Source organism: Alosa pseudoharengus, unplaced genomic scaffold (genome assembly GCF_046254945.1).
Source record: "Alosa pseudoharengus isolate Yale_2024_CS ecotype anadromous, Long Island Sound unplaced genomic scaffold, YU_APseudo_1.1 YU_APseudo_1.1_scf_2, whole genome shotgun sequence".
Lineage (NCBI taxonomy): Eukaryota > Metazoa > Chordata > Actinopteri > Clupeiformes > Clupeidae > Alosa > Alosa pseudoharengus.
This window is the reverse complement of record NW_027468663.1, coordinates 5,434,423-5,446,495: the sequence shown is the minus strand read 5'-3', so window position 1 is coordinate 5,446,495 and position 12,073 is coordinate 5,434,423. Positions and strand designations below refer to the sequence as shown.

Sequence of the window (12,073 nt, the reverse complement as noted above, 5' to 3'; positions counted from 1 at the left end):
ATGGGAGACGCCGTCATGAGGGAGTTTGGGCCGGCTGCCCCATTTCTGCGCAAGTCTGACAAGGAACGTCTGGAGGCGCAGACCCGTCTCTTTGACATGAAGAAGGAGTGCTTTGTGCCCGACCCTGAGGTGGAGTACGTGAAGGCCTCCATTACCAGTCGGGATGGTGACAAAGTCACTGTCCTGACTGAGCACGGAAAGGTAAAGTGATTGCTCCACAGGGTACTACAAGTAGACTGAGAAAAAACAACGGCACACGTTTTTCACTGAAATTGCCCTTGGTCTCTTCGACAGAGTGTGACAGTGAAAGAAGTAGATGTCCATCCTCAGAACCCACCAAAGTTTGATAAAATTGAAGACATGGCGATGTTCACCTTCCTTCACGAACCTGCTGTGCTGTTTAACCTCAAAGAACGTTATGCAGCATGGATGATCTATGTGAGTACACCGCAGTCATGCATCGTTACAGAATACTGGGACTGTGGTATGGACCATTTCTAACCATTTCTTCTCTTTCCTCTACAGACCTACTCTGGGCTGTTCTGTGTCACTGTCAACCCCTACAAGTGGCTGCCAGTGTACGACAAGCAGGTGGTCACTGCCTACAGAGGCAAGAAGAGGAGTGAGGCTCCCCCTCACATCTTCTCCATCTCTGATAACGCCTACCAGTACATGTTGGCAGGTGATCACATCTAATTGTTTTAACAAGTGCTCACTACTCTCTTGCCTACCAGCACCTAATATGTGTTTGTGTATGTGTCATTTACAGACAGAGAGAACCAGTCTGTCCTGATCACGTAAGTTTTAATCAGAAAAGCACAGCAGTCAAGCAGTCATTATTCATTTTTGTCTGATTTTGATTTATATACCATCATTCTACTACTGTTTTACTATTACTGTTTTTTGTTTTAATTGTGTGACATGTGCTTCCTGGTTCATTCCCTTCATGTATAAGTGGAGAATCCGGAGCTGGGAAGACTGTTAACACCAAAAGAGTCATTCAGTACTTTGCCAGTATTGCCGCTGTATCTGGGAAAAAAGATGCAGCCTCTGAGAAAAAAGTAAGTCCAAGGCAGCTATTTATTTAACTACTCTGCACTACATAGGCTACACCTAAAGGACAAGCCATCCATGTAAGCAAGTGGCCTCTCTACTCTAAATAGTAAAATAAAGTATTTCTGTGATATACAACATACATGGCAGGGCATATATTTCCAGCACCAGCTGTGCGTTGTCAAAGTCGGCTCAGACTATCTGTCTCAGGAAACAGCCACCTACGAAACACAGCTGGAAAACATCCCATTAATCATGCTCCAGCACACCATTTCTGTGGACAACCTATGATGTTGATGCCTGAAGGCATGTTAATCACTGAAGGCAGCTCTATTTTAACCCTTCCTGTATGGGGGAAAAGCGGTCAGCTAATGCTACTTTTGGCATGGGATGAAGATGAGATTCCATTTCTAATATTCTCACTACTCATACAAGTACAAAGAGATGGGGATAGCTCAGTTGTCACAATGACAACTATATGTATGCAGGTTATCTACAACTGATGACTATCTATTTTTATCTTCGATATTAGGGAACCCTGGAGGATCAAATCATCCAGGCTAACCCAGCTCTTGAGGCCTTTGGTAATGCAAAGACCATCAGAAATGACAACTCATCAAGATTTGTAAGTATTACACAACATGTCAGAGACTTTTGTCTATCCTTAACTGCATGCATGGTGTTTAATCTGGTCTTTGTCTAACAGGGAAAGTTCATCCGCATTCACTTTGGGGTCAGTGGAAAGCTAGCTTCTGCTGATATTGAGACCTGTAAGTAAGTTTAATTTTTAATGATTATTTATTTATCATTATCTCCAACTCATACTGAAATTTGACTCTGCTTTCAAAACATCTCCTTCAGATCTTCTGGAAAAGTCTCGAGTAACATACCAGCTGAAAGCTGAAAGAGACTACCATATTTTCTACCAAATTCTCTCCCAAAAGAAGCCTGAGTTGCTAGGTGAGATGAAATACTGTCAAACAAATATGTTGGTGTTTAGTTGGCATACTTTTAAAATAATGATGGTATTACCGGTATTTGAAATGTCTTATTATGGTTGTTATTTTTTATCATTACAAGGCCATTATATACATATAGTTTTTGTTTGAAAGAATTGTGAATAAGCTTTATAGTCTACTGTATTTCTCCTGTCCTTGTCCTATGCAAACATCCTTTGTTTATCCTTGAATTCAATGAAAGCCTGTCTAGAGGCCTTTTGCCTATCACCAGGTGTGAAATGTTAATGTGGGTAGACACAGTGAGGGGCCAGGCGTCCGAGGAACTTCCCAGGAAAGGGGGTAGTTTTAATTAAAAGACAATAGAAGCTGAGACTTGATGTCCCCCCCCCCCCACACACCACACCTTTACGTTGCATATTCATTCTAGAGGTCACTCCTTCTCTTTGTGTGTAACTTTAAATATGTAGACTGTTTCTGTATAGTCAGAGAATACTGAGAATACTGGTGGAACCCATGATGGGGTGACACAAACATGTACCTCTCTCCCTTGAGGGCCACTGGCCCCTCATTGAAAAGAATAAAGCCTGGATCCTGATTTTCCTTCGTCCTGACTGAGTCTTAAGAGAAATATGGTAGTAAAAATATACTATCATGTTTTACTGTAAGCACAATTCTTGTAAAGGTAGTACATTGTTTACTACTATCTTGAATTGTTATTATGATGTTGTAAGTTGATTTGGACAAAAAGCGTATAATGCTACATTTTAAAACACATCAAATCACTGATGTTTAACAACTGTGCTTGAATCTACACTAGAAATGCTGCTCATCACCAGCAACCCCTATGACTATGCCTACATCTCCCAAGGAGAGACGACCGTAGCCTCCATCAATGATGCGGAGGAGCTAATGGCAACTGATGTAAGAAAACATAGGAAACTCTACAGGCCATATGAGCAGTTTACAGTAACAGTTTGTGACAAAAACAGCAATGGTCTGTTTCCTTACAGGAAGCTTTTGATGTCCTGGGCTTCACTGTGGAAGAGAAGAACAGCATTTACAAGCTGACTGGTGCCATAATGCACTATGGCAACATGAAGTTCAAGCAGAAGCAGCGTGAGGAGCAGGCAGAGGCCGATGGCACTGAGGGTGAGTTTGACTCACTGACTGGTACCTCATGAGTTTAAAGGTTCCAATCAGTTCCAAAGACGTTAAAGGTTCACGGTCTATAAAAGTTTCCTTTTCAAATCCACAGATTGCGACAAATCAGCATACCTGATGGGCCTGAACTCTGCTGACCTCATCAAGGGTTTGTGTCACCCGAGGGTCAAAGTAGGCAACGAGTGGGTCACTAAGGGCCAGAATGTCCAACAGGTGAGCAGAATGACCTTAAAGGCACCCTTAACACCATTTTCCCTCTATATTATATTGGAGTTATGTTCATACTTTGTTGCAAAAGATGCATATTTAGTTTGCTTATTATTGCGCTTCTCAACCAGAGGGGGACTCCAAGAGCAAACCTTGTTAAGGGTCTCTTTAAATGAATGATGAACATTGGTCTAAAGGGAAATTCCATGCCCCTCCCTTCTATGCAGGTGAACTACGGCATTGGTGCACTGGCTAAGTCAGTGTATGAAAAGATGTTCCTATGGATGGTGGTGAGAATCAATCAGTCCCTGGACACCAAACAACCTCGCCAGCATTTCATAGGAGTGCTGGACATAGCCGGTTTTGAGATCTTTGATGTGAGTGTGTACATAAGAATACCCACACTTTATCTTTAAAATGTGCTGTATACATCTTTCTGATTATTGTTAAATTGACCAAGCTATTTATTTTCCAGTTCAACACTTTTGAGCAACTATGCATCAACTTCACCAATGAGAAGCTGCAACAGTTTTTCAATCATCACATGTTTGTGCTGGAGCAAGAAGAGTATAAGAAAGAAGGAATTGAGTGGACATTTATAGATTTTGGAATGGACTTGCAAGCTTGCATTGACCTCATTGAAAAGGTTTGTGCCAACAATAGATCAACACATCAAAAAGTCAATTCTCACTGTAATAAGACCAACTTTGGGATCTGGTTATACTTAACTGTCAGGGACGTAAAGTTAACTTACTAATACTGTTTTCTTTTCAGCCTATGGGTATCATGTCCATCCTTGAAGAGGAGTGCATGTTCCCTAAGGCCAGTGATGCTACATTTAAAGCAAAGCTTTATGACAACCATCTGGGGAAATCCAACAACTTCCAGAAGCCACGAGTAGTGAAAGGAAAACCAGAGGCCCATTTCTCCCTGGTTCACTATGCTGGCACTGTGGACTACAACATCTGCAACTGGCTGGTGAAGAACAAGGACCCTCTGAATGAGACGGTTGTTGGACTTTACCAAAAGTCTACCGTGAAACTCCTGTCAATGCTCTTTGCAAACTATGCTGGAGCTGAGTCAGGTAATATTGAAAGTGTAATGGCCTTAGTCCAAACTTTACAACAGTATGTAGACTGGAACAGAGATAGTTAAAGCAAAGCTTTTTTTTTAGTAATCAAGGATCTTTGACTGTAATACAGGTTTTTGTTAATATTTTTCTCTGTATTACATTTCAGATTCTGGTGGAAAGGGCAAAAGTGGTGGAGGAGCAAAGAAGAAGGGCTCCTCTTTCCAAACGGTGTCTGCTTTGCACAGGGTACGAAAGCTATCCATAATCAAACAACATTTGCTGGCTTTCAAATGTGATAATCTTAGATTCAGTTTGACATGGAGTCTAATCTGTTACAGGAAAACCTGAACAAGTTGATGACGAACCTGAGGTCCACTCACCCCCACTTTGTGCGCTGCCTCATCCCCAATGAGACCAAGACTCCTGGGGCGATGGACAACCCCTTGGTGATGCACCAGCTGCGCTGTAACGGTGTGCTGGAAGGCATCAGGATCTGCAGGAAGGGCTTCCCCAACAGGATTCTGTACGGGGACTTCAAACAGAGGTGACAATATTAAGTCTATTATAAACCATAAATCTTTCCATAAAACTTACTTCCATACTCTCTTTTGGGGACATAATTGTGTTTACATAGTGCATGAAACTGTGCTTTATTAATAATGAAATAACTTGTCACCACATTCCTGTTTCGGGAATTTGTATAAGATGGAAATGTATAATTGTGTACACATTACAGATACCGGATTCTAAATCCATCTTCAATCCCAGAGGGGCAATTCATAGACAGCAAAAAGGCTGCAGAGAAACTACTGGGTTCTCTGGAAATTGACCATAACCAGTATAAATTAGGCCATACCAAGGTAAGATATCGTGATACAAATGGTTTATTATTTGGTTACTGAAACAGCTGACAAATTTGCTCATTTTGACATACAGGTGTTTTTTAAAGCTGGCTTGCTTGGTCAGCTTGAGGAGATGCGAGATGACAGGCTGGCTCTGATCATCACAGCAATACAGGCCAGATCCAGAGGTTTTCTGGCAAGAGCTGAATTCCAAAAGATCCTTGAGCGCAGGTTGGAGAAATCAAAAAGTTTAAGTTTTAAAATGTTCATGTTAAATATATCTTCAGTGTTAACTTTCATATGCTAATAACAGGGATTCTCTATTGGTGATTCAATGGAATGTCCGTGCCTTTATGGGTGTGAAGAACTGGCTTTGGATGAGGCTTTATTTCAAGATCAAGCCTCTCTTAAAATCAGCAGAAACTGAGAAGGAGATGGCAAACATGAAAGAAGAGTTTACAAAGCTCAAAGAGGCCTTTGCTAAATCTGAAGCTCGCAAAAAGGAGTTGGAGGAAAAAATGGTCTCACTTCTCCAAGAGAAGAATGACCTTCAGCTACACATTCAGGCTGTGAGTTTGTAATCACCTATCAAATGTGTTCAATCAATTATATAATCAATGTACTTAAAGGAGAATTCCGGCGATTTTTCACATAGATCTCTGTTTCCGAAGGTCACCAAGTACTGTCAGTTGGGAAAAAATTAAAACAATCAGTTCTACCCAGCTGGAGTTGCTGCAGCCAAATGGCTAGAGCTGCCAGATACAGTGCTACACTCTGGGGGCATGTTTATGAGCCTCCGTATTCATGCCCCGAGAGTGTAGCACTGTAGCTGCCTGGCAGCTCTAGCTTGAGAAACAGAGAGCTGTGTGAAAAATCACCGGAATTCCCCTTTAATAGAGTGGAGATAGCTGCCAAGATAAATTGTTTCTTTGACTCACTGACAGGAGCAAGACAATCTCTCAGATGCTGAGGAGAGGTGTGAGGGGCTGATCAAGAGCAAGATCCAGATTGAGGCCAAAATCAAAGAGCTGACTGAGAGGCTGGAGGACGAGGAGGAGATGAATGCTGAGCTGACTGCTAAGAAGAGGAAGCTGGAGGATGAGTCCTCTGAGCTCAAGAAGGACATTGATGACCTAGAACTCACCTTGGCTAAAGTGGAGAAAGAAAAGCATGCCACTGAGAACAAGGTTTGTTTGTCTGTTTGTGTGTGTTTTTGGTGGAAGGGTGTGTGGGCATAGCTGTTTTTTTTTAATCACAATGTCTGGTATCATTTTCTAATTTCTGGCACTAAATACGCTTTAACCTTCAGGTGAAAAATCTAACTGAAGAAATGGCAGGCCTCGATGAAATCGTTGCCAAGCTTACCAAGGAAAAGAAAGCTCTGCAAGAGGCACATCAGCAGACTTTAGATGATCTGCAAAGTGAGGAGGACAAAGTCAACACCCTCACCAAGGCCAAAACCAAGCTGGAGCAGCAAGTGGAGGATGTAAATACACCAATATAGTCATACATTTTGTTTTGTTTTTGTTGTGGGGGTGTAAGACATTGTTTTGATGTTTTGTTTTTCCCCAACAGCTTGAAGGCTCTCTAGAACAAGAAAAGAAGCTGAGGATGGACCTTGAAAGAGTCAAGAGGAAGTTGGAGGGTGACTTAAAGTTGACCCAGGAGAGTGTCATGGACTTGGAGAATGACAAACAACAACTGGAAGAGCGGCTGAGGAAGTAACCATAGAAATGGAATAACTATTCAGCTGATTTATTTAAAGATTGTTTTTGTTTTTACTGAGAAGTTGTCCTCACTGACACATGCACATTTGCTCTCCACAGAAAAGACTTTGAAATGAGTCAACTCAACAGCAAGATTGAGGATGAACAGACAATGGTCATTCAGATCCAGAAAAAAATGAAGGAGCTACAGGTAATATTTTCAATTTACAAACTTATAAGAATGATTCAAAGCCATTTAATCCAAACAAACTCTAGGTTCTGAGACCATCATATAATGTATCTCAAACATAGGCCCGTATAGAGGAGCTGGAGGAAGAGCTTGAGGCAGAGCGAGCTGCCAGGGCTAAAGTGGAGAAACAGAGAGCAGACCTGGCCAGAGAGCTGGAGGAGATCAGTGAGAGGCTGGAGGAGGCTGGAGGTGCCACTGCTGCCCAGATTGAGATGAACAAGAAGAGGGAGGCTGAGTTCCAGAAGCTCCGCAGAGACCTTGAAGAGGCCACTCTGCATCACGAAGCTACGGCCGCCACCCTGAGGAAGAAACAAGCCGACAGCGTAGCTGACCTGGGAGAGCAGATAGACAACCTACAGAGAGTCAAGCAGAAACTGGAGAAGGAGAAGAGTGAACTCAGGCTGGAGCTGGATGATGTGGTCTCCAACATGGAACAGGTTGTGAAGGCCAAGGTAAGTCTAAAACGAGTCTAAACATAACGTTTATAAAGTGCAGGAATGCATTAAATGCATGTGCAGAATATATTAAAAACACTGAACTAAATAAAACAAAGGCAAATCACTTCCACACCTCAGGCAAACCTAGAAAAGATGAGCAGAACCTTAGAGGACCAGATGAATGAATACCGAACCAAGGCAGAAGAAGGCCAGCGCAGCATCAGTGATTTTACAATGCAAAGAGCCAAGCTTCAGACTGAAAATGGTACTGTGTTATACATATTACTTCATGTCTTCTAAATTATCTGGATCATCCTGTGGTCGTCCTCTAAAAAATGTTTCTCTTTGATTTGACTTAGCTGAGTTTTCCAGGCGACTTGAGGAGAAAGACTCTTTAGTCTCTCAGCTGACCAGAGGCAAGCAGTCCTACACCCAACAAATTGAGGATCTAAAAAGACAGCTGGAGGAAGAAGTGAAGGTATGAAAAAGAGTTTGACACATCCGGGAATTAATGTTATAACAGTTTGTTATAGCTTATTTAGATACAGCAATAAATGTCTGGATAATAAACAACGCAGAAGCATAGGCTAAAGTAATAAAATAAAATTATACTTATAAAAATACGCTAACAATGTAAGCTTGGCTGCTGATTGTGTAAAGTTTTTTTTGTTTTTTTTTTATTTCAAGGCCAAGAATGCTCTTGCTCATGCAGTGCAGTCTGCTCGCCATGACTGTGACCTGCTCAGAGAGCAGTATGAGGAGGAGCAGGAGGCCAAGGCAGAGCTGCAGAGATCCATGTCCAAGGCCAACTCTGAAGTGGCTCAGTGGAGAACCAAGTACGAAACTGATGCCATCCAGAGAACTGAGGAACTGGAGGAGGCAAAGTAAGGATTTTAAGTTTTTCTTACACACATGCATCTGATAAGTAGCCTAAGTCAACAACCTTAGTGGCACACTTAATATTTAAATATTTACTTAATATTTGATGCTGACTGTAACACAGGAAGAAACTGGCTCAGCGCTTGCAAGATGCTGAGGAAGCTGTGGAGGCTATGAATGCTAAATGCTCTTCCCTGGAGAAGACCAAACACAGGCTCCAGAACGAGATTGAAGATCTCATGGTGGATGTTGAACGATCCAATGCTGCAGCTGCTGCCTTAGACAAAAAGCAAAGGAACTTTGACAAGGTACATAGGACACAGCCTTTTGTAAGCTGAACATGAACTTAAGGAGGGTAGACTATGGCAAGTATTACAAAGGGCTATTTCCAATTTAGGTCTTGTCAGAGTGGAAGCAGAAGTATGAGGAGTCCCAGACAGAGCTGGAGAGCTCCCAGAAGGAGGCCAGGGCTTTGAGCACGGAACTCTTCAAACTGAAAAACTCCTATGAAGAATCTCTGGATCACTTGGAGACAATGAAGAGAGAGAACAAGAACCTCCAAGGTAGGCTAGGCTAGGCCTACCAAGAATTGTTAGCCTAACAACAGGAACATCACGTGAATCATCCTAGCACAACCTAACATACTTCATGAACTTGGCATTTTTCTAATTCTGCAAACAAAATGTAACATGTTAATAGGCTATTTTAAATCTTTATCTTCGATTTTTAGTTAGCCTAGGGGTAGAGGGAATTCATGCTATGCATGATAATTAGCCTACTATAGTTTTTTAGTTCATTGTATTTTATTGTAGTCTACATACATTTCGGAATACCCCTGCTTGTTGAATCCACTCATCCACTCATAGTAGTGATCCGGCTCTCCGTAAACGGGCTCTGACTCAACTGCTATAACGAAAGTGCCGGTCGGGTCCTTCTAATGCATTTATTACAGACGGGAAACCCTTTTGAAATTAGAATAATTAACTCAGAGCCGTATAGAATAACGCCCCCCTGATGGCATGGCTGCCTGCACTGAACAACTCAACTGTCTGTCTGGCACCTTCCAACCGTCAACCGTTTCCACAGGCAGGTCCAAATGTATTGAAGCCCTGTCAAATCCAAAGGCCAAATCCCACCGGTAAAAGAAAGAAATAAAGAAGATAATAGGATATAGGCTATAGGCTATGTTTTTTTAAGGCATTTATAATGAAATTGAATTGGCGCAATAGAGAAAAACCTTTTTACATTTACTAAATTAAACCATGCACAGGCCAGGAGATGGCATAAACCTTATCTTATAATCTTCTGTTTGTTCACTCTATCCACAAAACATCTGAAGGAACAAATTCAGTGTAGAAATATTCATGTTGTGTAAAGCTTATTTGATAAACATCCTTATCCCTGATAATATTAGGCTGCTCAATGTGATCAAACTATTTCTAATTGATATTTCTTTCAGAGGAGATTTCTGATATCAGTGAACAACTTGGTGAGAGTGGCAAGAGCATCCATGAGTTGGAAAAGATTCGTAAACAGCTGGATCAAGAGAAATCTGAGATTCAAGGGGCTTTGGAAGAAGCAGAGGTACAGTATTTTATCCCCAGCAATATGATTGGAAGATGGTTGGATGGATGGATTGTTTGATTAATTGATTGATTGATTGATTGACTGATTGATTACCATCTTTGAAAAAATCTCACCAGGCTTCCTTGGAGCATGAGGAAGGTAAGATTCTAAGGGCCCAGCTTGAGTTCAACCAAGTGAAGGCTGAAATTGAGCGCAAACTTACTGAGAAAGAGGAAGAGATGGAGCAGGCCAGGAGAAATCAGCAGAGAGTCGTAGACACTCTGCAGAGTTCTCTGGAGTCTGAGACCCGCAGCAGGAACGAGGCCCTCAGGATTAAGAAGAAGATGGAGGGCGACCTCAATGAGATGGAGATCCAGCTGAGTCAGGCCAACAGACAGGCAGCAGAGGCCCAGAAGCAACTTCGAGGTCTCCACATGAGTCTGAAGGTAAACCCCTTCTGGATAGACACACCTGTTTACATTCAGGGTGACACAAAACACGACAATAAGGGCAAAAGACAACAGCAAACTCTTAACTTTTGTCTTTCAGGATGCCCAGCTGCAGTTGGATGAGTCTTTTCGTACCAATGATGATCTGAAGGAGAACATTGCTATCGTGGAGAGACGCAACAACCTCCAGCAGGTCGAGCTGGAGGAGCTGAGGGGTGTGGTGGAGCAGACTGAGAGAGGCCGCAAGCTGGCAGAGCAGGAGCTGATGGATGTCAGTGAGAGGGTGCAGCTGCTCCACTCACAGGTAAACCAAGCGCTCGAATTCCTGAACTTTAACAACATTATGTTATTTGTCAGTCTTTTCATCCAAATTCATCTTTTCAAAGAACACCAGTCTCCTGAACCAGAAGAAGAAGCTGGAGAATGATACAACCCAGCTTCAGACCGAGGTGGAAGAGGCTGTTCAGGAGTGCATGAATGCTGAGGAGAAAGCCAAGAAGGCCATCACTGATGCTGCCATGATGGCAGATGAGCTAAAGAAGGAGCAGGACACGAGTGCTCACCTGGAGCGCATGAAGAAGAACATGGAGCAGACCATTAAGGACCTGCAGCACCGCCTTGATGAGGCAGAACAAATCGCCATGAAGGGGGGCAAGAAGCAAGTGCAGAAGCTGGAGGCTAGGGTAAGTTTTGATGCAACAAAATCATTCAAACTATATTAGGTTTTGCTTCATAATTTAATGTGAACTTTTTTCTTGTCTGATATAGGTGAGAGAACTGGAGAATGAAGTTGAGTTGGAGCAAAGGAAGAGTAGCGATGCTGTAAAGGGTATTCGGAAATATGAACGCCGCATAAAAGAGCTTACTTACCAGGTATAAGGATTTTTGTTCTCCACTGAATAATTGAAAGTTCTTTCAAACCACCAAGCAATCTCCATTCAATTGTATACATTGAAGTGCATTTATCTTTACTTCTAGACTGAAGAGGACAAGAAGAATCTCACCCGGCTGCAAGACCTGGTGGACAAGCTGCAGTTGAAGGTCAAAGCCTACAAGAGAACAGCAGAGGAGGCTGTAAGTATCATCCCCATCCACTTTCAGACTCTCTCTGTGTGTACCAGAATACTGTCTTCAGGTCAGCAGTCAATGTTAATTCATTACTGATGTTATGTGGCACATCACAGGAGGAACAGGCCAACACCAACATGGGCAAGTTCCGGAAGCTGCAGCATGAGCTGGATGAGGCTGAGGAGAGAGCCGACATCGCTGAATCTCAGGTCAACAAGCTGCGTGCCAAGAGCCGAGATGTTGGTCCCAAGGTTAGGAGCGCCCGCATAGAATACCTATTTCATTTTTATTCTCTTACTTATATGTTGAAATATTTTTTTTTTCATTTACATTTTTCTGTTACAGATAGGACACGATGAAGAATGAAAACATGACGCATATTACTTTGTGTACACCGTCTATTTAACAAACTTTGTGTAAAGTC

The 12,073-nt window shown here is 42.3% G+C and overlaps 1 protein-coding gene across 1 annotated transcript; it reads left to right on the top strand.

The window, feature by feature from the left end:
- LOC143133675 (myosin-7-like) lies at positions 1-12,073 on the top strand. Its single transcript, XM_076293472.1, has 37 exons — positions 1-201; positions 295-438; positions 526-682; positions 770-797; positions 956-1,061; positions 1,586-1,678; positions 1,760-1,823; positions 1,915-2,013; positions 2,830-2,933; positions 3,023-3,161; positions 3,268-3,386; positions 3,608-3,757; positions 3,856-4,026; positions 4,155-4,478; positions 4,633-4,698; positions 4,791-4,996; positions 5,189-5,312; positions 5,389-5,525; positions 5,608-5,863; positions 6,239-6,481; positions 6,604-6,780; positions 6,870-7,015; positions 7,121-7,211; positions 7,313-7,702; positions 7,826-7,952; positions 8,047-8,165; positions 8,375-8,571; positions 8,691-8,874; positions 8,964-9,129; positions 10,026-10,150; positions 10,270-10,578; positions 10,682-10,885; positions 10,968-11,264; positions 11,350-11,454; positions 11,560-11,655; positions 11,766-11,900; positions 11,995-12,073. The coding sequence occupies exons 1-37, from the start codon at positions 1-3 to the stop codon at positions 12,013-12,015; spliced, it is 5,820 nt and encodes a 1,939-aa protein (XP_076149587.1). The 3' UTR covers positions 12,016-12,073.